Source organism: Athene noctua, chromosome 4 (assembly GCF_965140245.1).
Source record: "Athene noctua chromosome 4, bAthNoc1.hap1.1, whole genome shotgun sequence".
In the NCBI taxonomy this organism is placed as follows: domain Eukaryota; kingdom Metazoa; phylum Chordata; class Aves; order Strigiformes; family Strigidae; genus Athene; species Athene noctua.
Genome location: NC_134040.1, coordinates 8,673,792 through 8,693,206, shown reverse-complemented (window position 1 = coordinate 8,693,206; position 19,415 = coordinate 8,673,792). Strand labels below are relative to the sequence as shown.

Sequence of the window (19,415 nt, the reverse complement as noted above, 5' to 3'; positions counted from 1 at the left end):
AGACTTTCTTTCCCTTTCTGGCAAGTTCGTGTATGTACAAGTAAGTATTCGTTGTTGAAAGAGCTAATGAGTACCAGACCAGCTGCATTTGACATTGAGAAAAGGGGCCATCTATTAACTCACAAGCCAGGTTTCAGCCAGCTGTGGATATTTTCTTTTTTAATTATTACTTAGCCTGTCATAAAATTGGATTATGCTGAAATTATTGGTGGTGTTGTTTGGAATACAATACAATATTGAGTTAAGAGCTATGGTTCAGTGTTATATATAGGGTACTTATAGTTAATGTGCCTAAGCTGCACCAGAGGGTTTAAAGAGAGGTGAGAGCACTTTTCTTGGGTTTTACCATCTGGATTTTGGCAGGTGGCAGGGGAATAGGGGTTTTTCTTCCTAGTTCTAAACGGCAAGAGATGGTGGCAGCAGAAAACTTGAGTAGTGTTTAATCATTGATGTGGAAACTTCAGATCTCTTGGCAAAAAATGAAATCCTAATTAAATTCTTAAAATTTTATTAGCAAATGAGTTGTACCTCTCTGAGTTTAATCTAGGGTAATTTTGGGAGAGGGGTTCTCTTAGTATTTGGGATTCTTGTTATAACAGGGCGATCAAGCTAATAGATTAGTTCATCATTATAGTACTGGATTGGAAAAACTCTTTTCATTCTGAAGCTAGGCTGTGGTCTTCCATACTCTGAATATTATCTGCTGTGAAACTTCTCTTGCTTTTTGACAGTCAGTTTCTGACTTGATGCATCATCTTCTGAAAGAGACCTAAATCAAATTGGTTCACCTGAGGTTTTTCTCCACAGAGATGTTCATTAAAATCACTTTGAAAAGTCTTTTAAGCTTAACTATCCCTTTGTCTTTTGTTAGTCTTGCATTGCATAGATCAGTTCCTGCTGCATGAATATATGGTAGGTGTGAGGAAATGCAAAACATCGCAGGCATGTGAAAATGAGCTGATTTGAATTTATGTACATCAATTAGTGATGTGAATTTGTTCTTCCCTTAGGATGGGAAGTACAGACTTGTTTACACGCTCTTTTTCAGGTGTGTACACAAACTGAAGAGAAGTTTGTGGGGGTTCTTTTAAGATGCTGTTAGATGCAGCTTTTAATGGAGTACAGTTATAAGCAGATGTCTTCTGCGTAAGTGATCTGGGAGATGATGGCTGCAATAATCAAACAGCCAATCTGTTCATATACTTGAAAGAACTCACTTCTTTATGTGCTGCTGATATGTGCTTCTGTAATAAAACCTAAGTATTACCAGGAATTGAATTTTAAATAAATGAGACTTCTGACAAGTTTCCTGACTTCAGTTTACGTTATAGTAGTAACCATGTGACTAAAACTTCAAAGGCTTTTATGGTATGCTAGGAAGCTTGCAAGTTTGGTAGTATAAACAAATTCCAGTCTTTAAAACAAAGTGTGTGTAATACTTGAATATATAGCGCTTTTCATATAGATTTTTGTTACAAAAGAGAGGAAAACAGAAGCTGGCCATGCAGTGAAATGCAGAGCTCCGTTTTAGTGTTACATTTTAGGGTTTTGAATGTTGACTGTCTTAAGCAGAAGTTGCTTGTTGCTCTGCTTCTCTTCTGACTTGGTATGATGTATTTGAAAAAATCGTGGGTTTTCAGTGTAGCTCAAGGATAAAGGACCACATATGTGGTTTCCTGACTCAACCTTTTATTAAAAATGTATTGAGTACCAAAGCTGACAACACTTCAGCAGTTGATATTTGAACAAATAAACAAACTTGTCCAAATTGTATTTATCAAAGAAATTTTAGCACAACTTGACTTAGTATTAAAAATATATAGCAGTGGCAATATATTGCCACTTGATGTCAAGAACACTTCCTGAGCCACATAGTTTCAGAAATATTCAAAATAGTCCAAAATCAGATACTAAGCTAGAAAAGCAGTATATGTTCAGAGATTGAAGGTGAACACTGCTAATTCTGTTCTTTCTAAACAAATGTGTTCAACTTAACTTGTCTCTGGAAATAATTAGTGGCGAGAGTCCACCTACAGTTTGAATTAATGCTCCTACAAGAATTTATTGGTAAATTGTGGTTTTTGCATTGAGTTGAGCGAAAGATTCATAACAGCACTCGTACTTTGTGTGCGCATGTACCCATGCGTGCCTGTGTGCACTTGTATAACAAGATCTTAAGGCTTTGTTTTGGACAAGCTTTTTTGTAGTGGAAAATTGGTCCAAAGAAGGGGAAACTGTTCCCAAGCTGAGGTTGTGTTGCCCTTTTGCTCCCATCCCCCATCCCTGGCAGAAGTGAACTTTATGGCCCAATTATAGAATCCCTTAAAATGCTAGTTATGATGGAGTGCCAGCATAACCCAATAATATAGGTGAGGCTGACATCTGTCAGTAACTAATGAGGGCAGCCTTAGAATCAGGATTTGGAGTTTACTTCCCTAATTTCTGAGAAATTTGACCTATCGTATCAATTTAATATTAGACCCGAGGATAAAAGAAAGAACATGCTGGAACTTTAAGCTGTTGGTACATGGGTGGACTCTGCAAAAATCAGTGCATATGTGATTCAGTTGTGAAAGTAATTGCTTGCAGCTCATAGCGAAGTCATGAAGGAATAAGTCCTTGGCTAAACTGCTCAGGAATAGAAGTTCTGTATAAAAATAGATGACACATAAATGGCAGGAAATGAAGCCAGTATGGTCATGTTTTGAAGCCACAAGGGTCAAATCGTGTCCTGTGTTACTCTGGTGCATAATCAGTCAACTTAAACCCTGTTACTTGAGAATAGAGTTGGCATAGTAAAGTGAACTTAAAAAATGTGACTAAAACTGAAATGCAACTGATTATTAGGAGTTTTGTGGAAGCACAGCTACAACTTCTCTTCTTGCTTGAATGCATTTAGTTAGAAATCTAGAAAAACTCCTGTGTTTAGAAGTAACTTTCTTTACATTTTAGAGCTGATTGTAGTATGCAAGTCTGTTAATTTGTCAGAGGAATAATACATTAGAAGGCTTTGGCTACCCAGGGTGGTCTTTGGTTTTGGGTCCTGAGTGCTGAATATTGAGAGATGTAACTGCAGTCATGTTCTTGTTAGGCAGTTTTCTTACACTGCTTATTTTGAGCAACTGTGAAGTGTGTTACTCTTATGTCTATGAAATGGTGTGTGTGTAGCTCATTTTAATGATGTGAGTGTGCTTCTTAAAATGCCAAAAACTAGATGCATCTTTCTAAAATCTGTATGAATTGGACATTAAACAAAGTCTACAAAAATAATTTCTTCATAATATTAATGAAGATGGTGATATGCACTATGTTGTTTCTTGTTTCCAGAGCCTGTGTTTTTCCCATTCAAGAAGTTTTACCTTTCCTTTCAGAAAAGATGGAACTACTCTGGCAAAACATGAATTATTTCTGTTGGGAGAGAGTATGTGTTTACATTGCTTCCTTCTGTGCTCTTCTACTACAAAACAGATGTGTTCATCATCTCTGTATGACCACAAATGGTGCAGCTGTTTGTTCATCACACCATCACGCATTAATGCAGTTGGCTAATGATTTTGCCAAACTGAAGCCTCTCAAGCTTGTCCAGCTCAAGTACAGTAGAGGCCCAGTTCCACATTGTCCGGCTCTTAAGTTTATCTGTAAGATAGATAAATCCATTATCCGTATTAGAGATGTGCTTAGGGTCGAGCAGGGAGTAGGAGAATAACTAGATGAAGGTATGCAAAGACACTTGTTTCCCCTAAGGCAAAGCAATTGCTTTGGTCCTGCAAGAGACCCCAGACTGCAGCAGCTTCCTAAGCAAGAACAGAGCTAGAACCCATCTTCCAGGCCATTCTTCCTGCTATTTCAGTGCTTTTTTGATTTTATTTTTTTTTTTGTGGTGCTGCTTTCCCTTTGAGGAAGCCTCTGTTCTAATGCATCAGTGCATTTTTGAATGAACACTGCTGCTAGTAGTTGTCTTGTTTGGTTTAATCTTCTTTTTCCCTGGCCAAAGTCTTGTACTGTATTATTCAGCTGAACAGAGCAAATGTCATTATGTTCCAATTTGACACTGTATTGATTATCAGCCAATTCAGAACAGTTAAATATACTCTGAGGCTCTTCTGTTAATGGAATAATTCATAGCATCTGTAGGTATTTATGCTTGGCTGGACTGTTACTAAGAATAGTTGAAACTTTTTCTACCTCATTACATGCAGGTAAAATACATAGGCCTGATGTTTGTGGAATAAAATTCTACATTCTTATAATGTTGCATGATTTATACATAATCAGGGAAGGTAAAAGTTGGCAGTTCACAAATTCACTGAATCAGAAAATGTAAGATGCTAACAGCATCTTAAAATTCCACTGTAAACTTTTTAAAATGCAGTTTAATGTTGGCCTGGGTTTTATATAAGGGGAAAACTGCCATATATGTTCACCTCCTTCATAGTAGTATTGCTGTTGAATCATATTCTTGACTATTACATAAACTACTGCATTAACTCACTTAGCTTCCAGTTTGTCTATAAAAACAAAAAAGTTAACCCCTGTGATGAATGATCCTGGACTGGACCTAGAAACTGCGAAATCCCAGCACCTGGGTTTCCTGTAAGCATTTGTTAGCTCTGTACTAAACTGTCCCTATCAAACCAAAATTTAATTTAGAAAAGAATAAATAAAAAAACAGCAGTAGTGTTTTGTCGTCTTAAATTTAGTTTAGAGAAACACCTTTAGACTGACAAAGTTTTTAATTTAGAAAGATCACCTAAACAACTAAAAACTCCACAGGCAGCCTCAGTTGTTTAGATGATCTTTGCAAACCACTACAGTGAAAAGATGCAGAGAGGATATTTAGTTTGAATGTGAAATTTGATTTCATATGTGGAGTGCCTATCATTAATAACTTTTATGTTGAATTTGGGGGCAAGGGTGGAGCAGGTGTTCAGGTTGAACTTAATCTGTGGTAGTTGTAATTCCTGCCATGGGATCTGCCATGCCTGAGATGTCATATGTGGCTATCTAGAATTTGGTGTGGTAGCGATTATTTTAATTGGGTCTTAAAAAGTTTCCTAGCTAAACAAGTAGGCTGCTTTATAGGTCTAGAGATTGCAGTGCATGAGTCTGTTCCCAGAATCTCCCCACTGATATGAGTGACCAATATGTGTGGACTGCAGTGGTGCTCAGGCAGAGAACTAGACCCCCAGTCCTCTCCAGTCTTAGTGCATTTTGTTTTTCTCATTTGTAGACCTTTATCTATGCCAGTGGTTTCTGTCAGTTATCTCACATGATGAACAGTCTTGTATTTCTGCATATGTGAGTATAGACAAATTCAGCATTTCACTTAAATATTTTCTATTTCATTAAGCCATAGTATTTTTTCAACTACTAGCACTAAATAAAAAACCAAGTCAAATCACAAGTTCTTACAGCTCATAAACAAAATTTATAAGGATACTGTGGAACAATTCACAACATAAGCATAAAAATCTAGGCCAATAAATAGATCAACTTTCATGGTAGACTATACCAGAAAACTGCATGCTTAAATCTAGAACAGTCTGGCTAGTGGAAGATGAAAGCCTGTTACTTCATGATGCTGTTTAGCATCTGATGTCAAACAAGTTGATACCAGTTTACTTCTCTTCCTGGGCACTTACATCTAAAAAATTAAAAATAATCTTTGAAGATAGAGCAGAGACAAGGTACTGAACAACTTTTGTTTCTAGTCATAGCCATATTGCTGCATGTCAGCTTGTATTGATTTTTAACTAGGTCTTTCGCTTTTCAAGTAGGATTTACCTTATCTGACTACAAGAATTGCAGGAGTAATTTTATTTCTGATGTAAAGAATGGTTATTATAGTTAAGTGTCTAATTACATGGCACAATGGTGGAGGCTGCGCGCTCTATCTCTTCCTGTCCTGTATTCCATGGGTTTTTTGCTTCCTAGTTATAGATGATAAAATAAGCATTGCATTTTTGAATATAAAAATACATGTCACATTTCCAGGAAAATGAGGGATAACTGCAGTGCTACAGAAAATTTAGTTCCCAAAGTGAATATGATCAGAGACTCGATTTTTACCTATGAGGGTTTCAGGAATTTTCTAGGGATTTGATTAGGTTTCCACAAAATACATAAATAGAAATGTTTTTAACTACTTGGTTTGTAGCTCAATGCAGGAAAAAAAAGACTTTTTTTTTGTTTTATTTCAAATGCACAGTTTAAAAATATGCAATGGCTTTTGACCTGAAGTATTTTTCAGACACTTCAGTTAAACTTAAGTATTCCTATACCTTTATTTTCTCATGTGAGCAGAGATAAATTCTTTCCCAGTTAACTTAGGTTTTTAACTTTTAGAGTGTATTAGCAAGCCTCAAGCATATAGACATTATGAAGACTAATATATTCTTTTCCTCCTGTCAGCACTACTTCGTACTGATGAAGCAGTGTTACTTCTCAACTGCATGCTTCTTAAAGCTAAGGTTATCTGTGAACACTGAAGTGTTCACAAAATGCTCAGAGCTCTTCAAGACAGAAGTCAGTCAAACATCAAGAGCTTTACTCCACAGAAAGGTTAACAGTTTGTTACATAAACACAGCATTTTTCTTACTATTTTTCACTTTATGCCTAGTAGAAGATGCAAAGATTTAAGACTGGTGGGATATTTTTTAATCTGTACAGACAGCTGACATTTTTGATGATTTGGAGTGAACACTGTACATGTCTTCAGCTTGGATTGTCACAGGTAATGATATTAATGCAAGTAATTAGGTGCATGAAGTGAAAATTCAGTTTACAGAGGGGGACACTGGCATCTATTTGTGGTAGGATGTGATGTCAGTCAGGTGGTGGTGTGTTCAGAAAGCAGTTTTCAACATGATTGTGAGCTGCTTAGGACCAGTCTTTCATGACTTTTTTATAATTTAGAGTCCTTAAGTTACCCTCTTAGCTTCATTAAATGAAGTCTTTTCAGTGTAATAAACTTGTACCATGGTTGGACTTCATTATGGCAGAGGCCAAACTGTAACCTCTTTGGGAATAGGGTGGTGTCCGAGGTCTGAGATACGAACACACGCTGTATGTGGTGCTTCTAATCTAAAACATAACTGTGGCATGAGGTACCAACAGTAAAGGCATATGGTTTTTAGCCATTCTGACTCATCTGTAGGAAACATAAGTCTAGGAAGTGAAATAAGGACCTGTGAAGCCCTCAAAGGGAGAAATGTAGCACATCTAACTTGCTCCACTGACTTGTTCCTTCTCCATTCACTGGCTAGGTACAGGGTAGTAACAGAAAAAGCCATGTGTTGCTCTATGCTCAGGCTGCCTCTTCAGTGGTTTATGCTTGGGTTTGGTTGCTGATATTCCAGGATCTCCTAATTGTGAGGACCACTGCATCACCCACATCTTTAATATCCTTGGTAGAGACCTTAAGTCAAGAAACCTGATGTATCCCTATCTTTGCAGACCAAGAGATAATGCTTTAAGTCATAGGCGAAAGCCACAGGATGAGACAGAAAGCAAACCAGGTAACTAATCAGTCTGAATTTCCTCTCTTCCTAAGCCTGTGGCTTCAGGGAGCAGCCCATCCTCTTGTGATGACTAGTGCTGAGAAGCAGTAGGATGGGCTTAGGGCTTCTGGTGGTTTCAGGCTTCCTCTGCTCTTTGCTTTGTGCCAGCTGCTGCAGCTGCACCTCTTCAGAGCAGCTGTATCTTCCACCCCCATTCAAAACTGAGGGGGAAATGGGTGGACTTGGTGTATGATGGGGGCATGGGGAAGAAGCATGAGAACTGCTGCTCCCATTATACACTACGTTTTCATGCACATAAATGTCTTATTTTTCCCTTGACTACTGTAGCAAATGCTCTAGTTCTGTTAGTAAAACAAAAACAACCTTTTTATTGCTTTTTATATTTGGAAAGTGATGTATTATGGGTTTCTGAACTGGAGGTTTAGTAAAGAGTACAGACATTAGCTTCCTTTCAAGCTACTCTGGGCCTTTCTTGTTTGCTTTGTATGGCAAGGGTCTAGAGAGATTTCTTTTATTTCCTTCCCTGCCATTGTTTTCGGTACAAAGTTTTTTTCTTAATATTCAGACATTTTATCGCCTCACTTCTTTTAAAACTCTGAGTTTCTTTTTTCTTTTTTTTTCTATCACACAAAAGAATACTTTTAGCTGATTGAGTTCTATCCATTGCCAACTGTGGACTCTTTTGTCTTGTTAGTCCAGCATCCTTTATAAAATGAGGACCATTGAGCAAGTACTCGCAGGCTCCCCACTGAGCACAATTGTGCTTGAAAGGTGTGGTACTGTACCAGTGTAACATGTAAAGCTGCAGTTCAGAGGGCTTGAATGCATTGCAATTTCTACCTTTTGCTTTGTGAAAGTGGGATTGTGCTGTGAGATAATAAATCCACCTATTTTTAGTTCGGTGAGGTTGTGACAAGTGGGTGAACAAAGAACCAGTTGAATGCACTTGCTGTTGTGTTGAAACCGGCTAAAAGTTCCCATTCAAGTGGTTTCAGCACAGTACAGCTAGCAGGCAATTTTCCATTTATGTACACAAACCTTCTAGAAAGACAGCTGTGTGGTTGGATTAATTTCTAGCAGTAAATTGAATAAAAGATATTTTGAAGGGGGACTCGGAATTCCTTTCTAAAACATTGAAAGCAGAACTTTCAAAGCTTTCCTTTATTTGATCCCTTTCCTTCCCAGTGCCTACTGTAAGATTTAAAGAACTGAAAATATTGTCCCCTATATGGAGATACACCACAGGAAATGTGTTCTTTTTCAAAGCAATGAGATAGAATTAGGATTAAAATATCCTTTCACACTTTCTACTTCAAAAATATACTGTTTTGCTTTTAAGTAAATATGAGAGAAATTCACACCTCTTAGTCATGAAAAGGAGCTTAAATGTTTGTACTTGAATTAGCTGTAAGTGAGCTATATAGAAATGTTTTGAAAACACAATGAATTTTATACCAAAACTGTTTTCATAAGGGAGTGAAATTTGGAAATAGAAAGCTTTTTGCTCAGGCGAGGTTATCAATTTTGTTGATGTTAGTCACATGTGGGTTTTAACTGTAGCTAACAAAGACTTTGGTGAATTCCTCCTGACAAGAACTATGGTCAGCTTGCTTTTTTTTTCTGAAAATTGATTTTTGGATGCAGGTCTTGGAGTTGCACAAATTGGCTCCTGAATGAAATCTTGTTTGTGTCTGTCCAAGCAATCTAGATTATCCCTTATAGTTCCTTCTGGCCTGAAATCTATGACTAGTTAACCAGTTGTCTAATATATATTACAAGGTATGAAAGTTGTTTGAGCAAAACCAGCTGTGTGCAATACAGGCACATAACAAACCTCATCAGTAGTGAAGAGTGTCAAACTGAAGTGTTTTCACGTGGTGCAGCCTTGGGGAATACTGCTGTAGTGTGTTTCTTACGGAGAAATACCAACAATGGTGAACCACCATCCCATACTGGTACTGCTGTTCACTCCTCAGGCGAGTTGTGCTGTGATTGAACTCCAGAACTCAAGTGTTTTGCTTTTTACCTTTACCCTGGCTTTCCCTCAAATGAACTCTCTCTGTAGGTTTGACGTAGGGGTGTCCACGGAACTATATGAACTTGCGGAGTGGCAGTGGACTTGTCTGCAAGATGTTCCACATGTAACATCGACCCTAAAGGGTCAGGCAAATCACTTCATCTCAGTGAAGTTTCCTTACTCTCCTTCTATATACAGCCAAGGCTGACTAACTCAGATTTCTTCTGAATTTGTGAAGTTTTGTTTAAAAAAACACCCAAAGATACTCATAAACTGTTCGTGTGGCTGCTGACGTGCACTGCTGAAGTGGAAAGATTATCCAGTGCTCTGGAAGAGCATCTGGAATATAGCACACTGGGAATGTTGCAATGTTCCTAATGTTCCTATTTCAGCTGAATATATCAACAAATATAAAATACCTAAGAAATGACAAATTGGGGGAGGAAGCTGAAAATGGGTGTGAAAGTTGGTCTTGTTTCCCCATGGATCTACTTGTAATAAAACAATTGCCCTGTGCATGAAAGACTGGAGTCACTTAACCAGTAAGATACTGAAAGCTAGCACAACTTTATTCTTCTGGCTCCTAACACCTGGTTGTCTCACCCTTCTCTCACTGTGTGCTTGTATGAGGTGAAATTTAGGAAGTTTTTAACTTACTAAAATCTGAAGTTCTGCTGTCTGTGTAGTTCTGTTTTTCTTTAAACGCTGCTTCTGGATTCTAGTCAAGGATTCCTTACAGTTACATGAGGAGCTTAGGCATTTTATTCCCTTATCTGAGGGACAGAGGTAGCACACATATTGAAATTTTCTTTTCCCTTTGTTTAAATAAAGGTGAGTGCCCCTCTGGTTTTAATATACTTTTCAAACAGAATTGTTCAAATTCCTGAGGTCTTACTCAAATGGTACCCAAATGTAAGAGAAACTAAGCTGATTCTGGAGCAAGATGCTTCCAGTAGAAGTTTGGTTTTCTCCCGTTGTGAGGTTACCCAGATGTGCCGGTTGCCTTGCAAACTCTTGCTGAGGTAATGCCTAAAGGCACATTGTCTTCACGCTTAGGAATTTGGAGAAATTAATTGTTGACTAGGCTACAGTGTGGCTGACACAAATGTTATGCTCTGGACTTGCCATAAAGATGATATATCAAACTGGGAGTCTATAGTTCCTCATTTAGTTGTCTAAAGCTAGGGGTTTGGATCTTCCTGCATTATAAAAAGGGGATTGGTAGTTTTTCTTGCTAATGGGAATCTGCATGGGCAAAATATCTGCAAAACCAGATTGCCTAGTAAGTAAATTTAAACACGTGGAACTCTGATTTTTTTTTTGTGTATGTTCAAGAATTTAAGAAATCTATTCCTCTCCTCCTGTACAGTCATGTTTAATATATTCATGTATTTTTTAATTGCAGACTTTAAAAAATTCCAAAAGTCTTTGCTCCCTTGACTATGAAGATGATGACGATGACACACAAATGAAGACAATTGTGTCATCCCCATGTGACTCAAATGATCTTATGAACATCATCACCCCTGGTTCCAGTCCGATGAAAGAACAACTGGATGAAGTAAGACATCATGGGTCATGCCAAGGTAGCTTCAAAACAAGGGATTATAAGAAGGCAGCTGCAGTATGTGAAAGTGATGAGGACACAAGTGATTGTGAGAGCACCGAAGAAGGCATCTTTCCTCTAGACTGTGGGGACTTGGACCTAGAGCAGATTGAAAACAACTGAGACTCAAAGTTGTGTGCTAGAATCAGAGTTGTTCTAAATTAAAATGATAGAGGATTACCTTTGCCATGCATAATCCATGTCCCTGACTCTGTATTGCCTGTCTTGGGCCTGTGTTAGAAGAAATGTTTCAGGTGGGGGAAAAATGTGAACCATTGTTACCTGTTTAGTCTTATGTGGATGACAACAAAAAAGTAGGAGGTTAAATGTTATTTTGAACATTAAGGAATAATTTTGATTAAAAATTTCCTAACAGATATTTTGCATTTTTATGGCTTTTACAGTTCTGGAGAAAAAGCATCTCTATTTTGAAATGAATTTTCAGAAGGGCATTCTATAAAACTAAATCTGTCTACAGTGATTCTGGTGCGGGTATTGTTGCTTTTGTTAAAGAGCTTAATGTGAAAAGTGAATTGCATAATGAAATTGATAATAAACCTTCAGATAGAACTCTTAAATATCTGGTTGGCAACTGGTCCAAAATAGTTAACTGCCATCTTTGACAGTGTCTGGTTAAAAAAACCTTCATAACATGTACAAATGTTCTTTTCATACATTCAGGACTTTTTGATCAAAATATGGTAGTGACCTTAAAGGTTAACATTTTCCATTATTTTACTACTTGAATTGTTTTCTAGCCTGAAGCAATGCTAACTTAGGTGGGATAAAACTGCAAGTAGCTGCCCACCTACTTGGTCATTATGTTTTCTGTGGTTCAAAAGAATGTACAACAAGAGCACTTGAACTTTTAGACAGGGACTTTGTAATGATCAATTCCCCAGGAGGTGATCCCTTCAGCAATACTAGAAGGAAAATAGTCCTTGAATTAAATAAAATGACATTTTGCTTTGCACTTGTGTCTGCTTATGAATTTTACCAGTGGAAAATGTGTAGTCTGTGGCAGATAATGTCATATGCTACTTATGTGTAGAATTGGGTGGAGGAGGAGGGCAGATTTCTGGTCATCTGAGAAGGAAGTGACATCAAGTTAGTCTGGGGAGTAACAGATGCTGGATACCAAAAAAGTGTGTCTTGGTGATTACATACTCTGTAATCATCTCAAATGTAATACTGTATTCATTGCAGACTATTGCAACACATACTTATTTTGTTAGTTCAGCTACAATAAGGATTTTCCTGAACAAGGGGGAAATTAATCTCAAAATGGTTTTAAATTGGATAGAAATGAGGAAGCCTAGATGGTGGCATTTCAGTGCATCACGTTAGTCAGCTTAAATGAGCCAACTCCTACTGTAACTTGTGCCATAAACGCAAAATACAGTGACATATTTCAAATCAGCTAATGGAATGTAATAAAAAAATACTTGAGGCATATAACAAAGGCTAGAGCAAGGTATGACAGAGGCTCCAGCCTTCTGATTAGGGGCAGCCTTTGATCTGATAAAGAGAAATTGATAAAGAGGATTGGCCTTTAATTACTGAACCAGCTTACACACTTCAGTATCTGTACAAAATTTTAAGTTTGGTTAGCCATTGAGAAGCTATAAATTATTTTTCTTTCTTTTACAACTTTGAGGGGCAATGATCTATGATATTGATACTGGTAATACCTGTAATAACAACACCAGAAAGACTTGTTGGTCTCTTGACATGTTGATATATATTTGTATGTGAGAAAGTGACACTGATCACTGTTGACAAAAATCATTCTTTTTCTATATGAGTAAATAAAGGAGTTGCTGTTGGAGCAAAGACTTCAGTTCCTTCAGAAGCTCCTATTAACTGCACATCTCGCCCCACAGATATTTGCTCCAGGGTAGCACAGAGCATACAGATGGTGGCATACACATGCACAAAGCTATATGAAATAATCTTATGCAACTGAGGATCACTATTCTTGCTCCTTCCTCAAATAGCTACTTCAAGTGGTAGCAAGTGAGGTACAGCCAGTTCCTCTCCTGGGGAGATGGGAAATGCACTATATTGCAGTGATCAGTCATTGTGGGTGACGGAAAAGTGCAGCTCCCTGCTGGACTGCAATTACTAGTTGCAGAACTACACTTCTCTTTGTGTATTATTCTTAATTGAGCAGTAGAAGTAAGTAAAATTGAATCTACTTTAATGTAGGATTGTAGCAAAGGCCAACAGTACAACTGGGATCACTTAAAAGTTAATTTACCTATTTGAAAGCACTCTAGTTAAGTGTGATGGCATGGAATGAGAAAGCTAATGGGACAATCCATTTGGCTTTTCCTCCCCCAAGGAAGACAAGCTCCTGGAAGAAGTAAAAGAAGAAAATACCTCAGAGGGTGTGAATAAAAGGTAAGATGTGCTTTGCCAAGAAAAAAAAAAAAACAAACCAAGAACTGAAGCTATTAAGAAGATGGTGACAGAGCAAAGAGAAGAGTAGAAGACCAGATACTATTTATTCTAGCTCTGAAACATGGTCTGGCTGCGATCTCGGTGAATTGACTTCTCTGGCTGCAAAGGCAAGGTCCTCCAGTTCCCTTCTGTAGGTGCACTGTTTTCAGTCAACACAGAGCTGTAATCCTGCCCACACAGGGTAGGAAGGGGTTTCCCAAGTGAAGGTACGGATACATTTATTTATGGCTACAAAGCCTCAGTCTCCTGGTAAGCCAGCTGTTAAAACTCTAAATAGCCCTTTTGTGGAAATAAACAGCAGTGGGCTTAGATACTGAACAAGTTTCATGAAAGTAGGAAGTTGTAATTACCTAGTTTAGGCTCTTATTAGTGGGTGACAGGAAAATAAGTAGTTGAACAGCTGTGCAGTAACACTGGCAAATGAAGAAATCTGCTGAGAGGAATCTGTGCACTTTGTCTGCAGATGCTAATGTAATCCCCCTGAGAGCCAAGAGTAAAAAGAATTACTGGTTAAAACTTATTTGAGATGGGGCAAGCTCTGAAGTCCTCTTCTAAAACAAATTCACAGATGATTAGTTTGGCACCTTTGTTGCACTCGATTATAGGATAAAATCAGTAGTGACTGTTGAGCAAGTACAGAAGGTGGTTTGCAAGAAGGGAAAGCGTGGTTTCAGAGATTGAATTGTATTTGGAACTGGGCTGAGCTAGGCTGTAAGCAGCTCTGCTCTGGGAGTGGTTTCCTTCCGTCTTGCATCCAGTGTCAGAACCAGAACAGAAGACCGTATTGCATGGGGCTGTGGGAGTTGCTCTTGGTCACTTATCTTTCATTTTTATTAGCAACCTGGATAACAAAGTAGTATGCACTTTAAATTTGCAGTCAACAGGAAGCTGGACAGATGTGAAAGATAAGATAGCATTAGAATTCAAAATAGTCTTGGCAACTTGATTTCAACAAGGAGATGATGGTGGAGAAAGACAAGATCCTTTTCAGCAAGACCATAAGTTTAGATAGGGTTAAACTGCACAAGTTCAGTGTTGGGCCAACTAATTAAAGTGATCTGGCACTTTGTCCTGATGGTGGCAAAAAAGCAAGCTTCAGGCTAAGGTTCACAAATGGTCATATATTTGGTGAGACTCAAGGTAGTCCTGTGTTTCACAGGAGCACCTGTAGGTATGCAGCTTGAGATGCTGCACTTCAGACTAGAGGGTGCAGTGGAGAGTGATGTGACTGATACCTTGAAATTGTGGGAAAATGCACTTGTGAGGACGTGCTGAAAGAACTGGGCTTGAAATCATGTTGTAGACTGGGCTTAAATTGTAGTTAGGATGAGTGGTAGTTTCTTCGAAGGCCAAAGGATAGGGAATCATTGAACAGATGTGTGGGGAGGTGGTAGTAGCTCTTCCACAAATGGAGATATATTATGAGCAAGCAGCTGTCAGGAGCAACAGCTACATTTCAGCTTTGGGGCAGGGGAAAAGGCTGGCTGACTTCCCACAGTCTTTTCCCATCCTATTTTCCTTGGGATTTTGCATCTCCAAGAAAGCCTAAAAGTTACAAGGTAAATAACTGCTGGAGGAGGAGAAGTTGAGAATAACGTGTCAAGGAAAGCACACTGGAGCAGAGGTGGGAGCTCCCAGTGAACGGTTCAACTGTAATCAATAGATCCTATTCAGAGCTGGCATTTGCTGGAATATAGGCCCCTAAGTTGTAAGCTTGGGCTAAATCATCTTTCTAAAAAATATGTATTTGTCTGTATCCAAGTTCATTCTGGTGGGGTGGTGCCTAGTAAATTTACTTCCAAACTGAAGGTAAAGATGCTGATACCTGCTGGTGTAAAGCTGGCCTTTGCAGAACCTCTGAAAACACACAGGCTTTTAGGAAGTCCTCGCTGGTGGTCGGCAGATGCCAGAATAATTTTTCTCAATCTGCTCGCTGTGTTTATTTTGCAAACTGCACAGTGTTCATTTTAAAAAGTACTAGAGTATAGATCCGCGTGCTTGCATGGTGGGCTTTCACAGCAGGGCTCATCCTCTCATTAGAAATCATCCAGTGCTGCTCAGCAGATCATCTGAGATGTTTCCTTCAAGGCCTTGTCCTTAAAAGAGGGGAACTGGCTGTGTTGGTGGCACGTGTTGTGTGTGCTCACCCTGCAAAGGACCTGGTCCAGGAGCTCGTGGCTGCCACTACTACCACATCTCAGTACCTTTTCCTCAGCATTTTAAAGGGACAAGCATCAAATAGTCAGGATCTGGGACCCTGCTGCTATGGCTACTGATCCTCAGACCCCTTGGTGGAGCTTGTCAGTTGTTTAACATACACAAAATACAGTTTTAGAGGAGCATTGCTGCCATATGCTTAGCAGCCCATTTTGGTGTGTTTTCAAAGTGAGTTTTGACATCAGTTGTTTTGGAGTTTGTCTGTAATTAACATCATCCAAGTTACTGCTCCCACCACCATCTGGTCAGCACTATAGTCAGTGGTATGCTGAAAGCTTGTATTTACTAGGGGAAAACAGTGCTTTCACTATCTGCAGCTTCTTGGACCCATCCAGCAGTACTGCTTTTGTGGTTTTTTGCTATTGTAAAGTGACTTAGAGATCTATGATGTGAGTGATTTGAGCCAAGGAAGTAGTGCATGTACTCTACGTAGACAAGTTTTAAACTTTTTTAGAGCAGCATTTCGCTTCCTAAACTCTTTAAACCATAAGATGAAATGTTTTATGATGTCTCGGTTTGGACAAAGAGCTGTGGTGCCCTGATTCAGGTAAGCTCTTCTGAAGTGAGTGATGATGTGAATTTAAAGTGAGGGTTATTCTGTTGAGTACTCAAAACTTGTGTCCCACTTTCCAAACCAGACTTGGCTGAACTCCTCCCTGCAGCAGTGTGGAGTGAGAATGTGTTCCCAGAGTACTCAACTATGGACTGGGGTGATGCGCAACTGCTTCAGCTGCCTTCTCTTTTTTTTTCTTTGCTCGTCCTTGGTTCATTTTACAGCTACTCCATACCAGGTGAGAGTTTGAGACACTGTCTGAACGAGTTTTTGGAAGCATCAGAGCTCATGGCTAGGTAGCTACAGCAAGGGAAAGCTCAGTTCTCGTAGCCCTTGTGATATACGCAGTAGCAATGGGATTGCTCATCAAAATACAGGGCTGCTCACATCTCAGGGAAGCAGATACTCCTCAAAATCCATTCTCATATGATTCTCAGGCAGAAGAAGAGGGAAATCTTGGAAAATAGAGTCAGAGGATGGCCCTGTACTGTCTGCAGCTTTTGCTTTTTTTCAGCTAATGAGGCTTCAGTCCAGCATACGATGACCTGATTTTGCTGCGTGACCCTGCTTCATCCTCCCAGTGGCTCTTTCCATGCACTGAATGAGACGTGTTCCCGTGGAAGACAGAGCACGTCGTTACATGAATGGAGAATCTTGCCTAATACAGAAAGGTGCATGAGAGCAAGTTATGAGTCTGTAGGCAGCCTTGCATCTGCTCTTTGCTATTTCTGAGTGACTTAGCAATTTTCATTTCCCTCTAACACGTGTTTTTAAAAACATTGTGATGCAACTCCTGCCCTGAAAAAAGACACGAAAATATACAAATTCTCCAGATTTGGTCATCAGCATTGTCATGATCTTAAGGCCCACAACGAAGTCATTCACTATGCGAGATAACAGCCTACTCCTTTGTTTAGTGTCTGATAACATGGGTCCACCAGAGGGGAAATAAGATGAACGTTTTGCAGATGTCTTCACAGGTTTTTATTTGCCAAGAAAGCAATGTCCGTACCTGGGAGCTTGGATTTTACTCTGGATTTTTTAAGTCTGGCTATTGCAAGATGATCTAGTTCTGGTTTTCCCCTCTGACTCATTAGCATCCCTAATGACTCCCCATCCCCATCAGGCTGTTCTGTCCCCCATGCTGCTCTGTTACATCCATCACCCTCTCTCAGTTTGGAAACTCGTGTCCAGAGGTAATTTGTCAGAAGGGTTTGGGTGATGCGGGCTATGTGGGCAGCAGCAGGGAGCTGGGATGGCAGGTGCAGGCTCAGCGCATAGCAAACGTTTAGAGTTGAGATGCTGAAGTCTCAAATAAGAATTTACAAACTGGTGTGTTTTTCTAGCTGTTAAAGCAAGGTCAAAATTGGATGAAATTTTACAGGAATCACAAATGCTGATTTGTAACACTATCCTTGTGGTGGTCACAGTAACCCTGACAAAGTCCCTATAGATGCTATGGCTTCTTGGCTAGATGATTGGTGGTTTGTTTTGTGGTGGGTTTTTTTATTGAGCAAAGCATAGTGGTTTGTTGGGTTTGGTTTTGGTTTTTGGTTGTTTTTTTTTTCTTGTGCAAAGAATGTTGAACCTATTTAGTTTTTTTTTTTAACAAATGAAAGGAATCAACCTAAAGCAAATACCTGACATAGAAGAACTTCAGCCTGTGAACACTTTTAAGTCATTGGAAACAAGTCTAAAATCAGGATCGTGTAATGCAAAATGTTGGGTGACCTGATCTTGGAGCTCTGCTCCACCATTTAGGGCAGGGTGAATGTGTCTGACTTGTTTGTCTAATGTAAATGTTCTGTTTTCAAATGTCATTATATTAGAGTCTATCTGGGGCAAATGAGGAAATGGTGACAGAAACAAAGAGTGAAAAAACCTACAAATCAACAGAAATTGAAAAATTTGAATAGAAAAAAAATTTAGTATGGGAGATAATTTTTTAAACCAAAAGGCTTGTGGCACAATGTCAGAACTGTAGCAAATACAAGTATTCCTACCCTGTATTTTTTTTTTTTTGATCTGAGGCACATATTCCTTCTAGAGGGAGGCATTTCGATAAGTCTGCTATAGTTAGGGCTAGTGGAAACGGCTGGGATAGTCTTTAGGCACCAGTCTTTTTGAATTTTTGCTAAGAAAAGTTCTCTAAAACTATTGCTCTTCAGGAAAAGAATGTGATTTTCGCCTGTAAGTGGGAAAGGATGGGGGCTGTAAGTCTTGTTTATGCATAAACAAAGCTATCTAGACCTTGAACTTCTGAAGACGTGTGTTTCTTGCATTGTAAGAGCTGTTCAGAATGGTAGCAGTGACACTAGAGGCTCTCAGAGAGGAAAAGAGTGACTCCTAAATGCTGGGATTTTTTTTTGCTAGTTAATTTGGTTAATGCTGTGTTTTCATGCACGCCGCTAGGCAGAGTTTCACCTGTTCCTAAATCCAGTTGCAAATGGTAACATCCAACCTCATTTCCACACCCTCCTTTCAACTTCCCTCACACCAAGGGCTCTGCCCTGATTGATCTGTTTTCATTTTCTTCACCTGAACAAACTGAATTGCTGGAGAGGGGCTGAGCCAGGAGCACCTCGAGCTGGGAGCACAGGAGATGCCCGTGTGGGGGAAAAGCTTGAATATGCAAGTGGAGCCAGCCAGACCTGGGGACAAAAGGGTGATATAATCCATTTTGCCAATGGCCAGCTGTTCGGCTGTGGGGCTGCCTGCTCCCCCCATGGATAGTTATGCAAATGGAGGGGGGGCACAGGAAGACAGCTGGCCCACCCGCCAAAGCAGTAAACTGGGTTTTGAAATGTGGGCTTGCTCATTAGCTGGGCTGGTGAGTGTAGCTGCGATGCTTTGGGATGGGGCTTGCCATTTGCCAGCCGAAACTTTACTTTCGGCCCCGCGGTGAGGCGTGCACAAAAGCTCCAAGTTGTTTAAGACAGGGGGGGATGCTGGATCCCCAAGGTCAGCGCAAATGGCCTTTGTAAAGCAGTTTGGGTAACTCCTCCAGCCCACGGCCCTTCTCCGCCTCCCTCCCACCC

General features: G+C 39.5%; 1 protein-coding gene across 3 annotated transcripts in view; it reads left to right on the top strand.

The window, feature by feature from the left end:
* The window catches only part of FAM53A (family with sequence similarity 53 member A), a 71,594-nt gene extending 59,459 nt beyond the window's left edge, over positions 1-12,135 (top strand). For all 3 annotated transcript variants that reach the window (XM_074904368.1, XM_074904370.1, XM_074904371.1), the window contains exon 5: positions 10,944-12,135. In XM_074904368.1, coding sequence (XP_074760469.1) covers positions 10,944-11,267 — 324 coding nt within the window. In that variant the 3' untranslated portion in view covers positions 11,268-12,135. The remainder of the gene's footprint in view (positions 1-10,943) is intronic.
* The last annotated feature ends 7,280 nt before the right edge of the window (positions 12,136-19,415 follow it).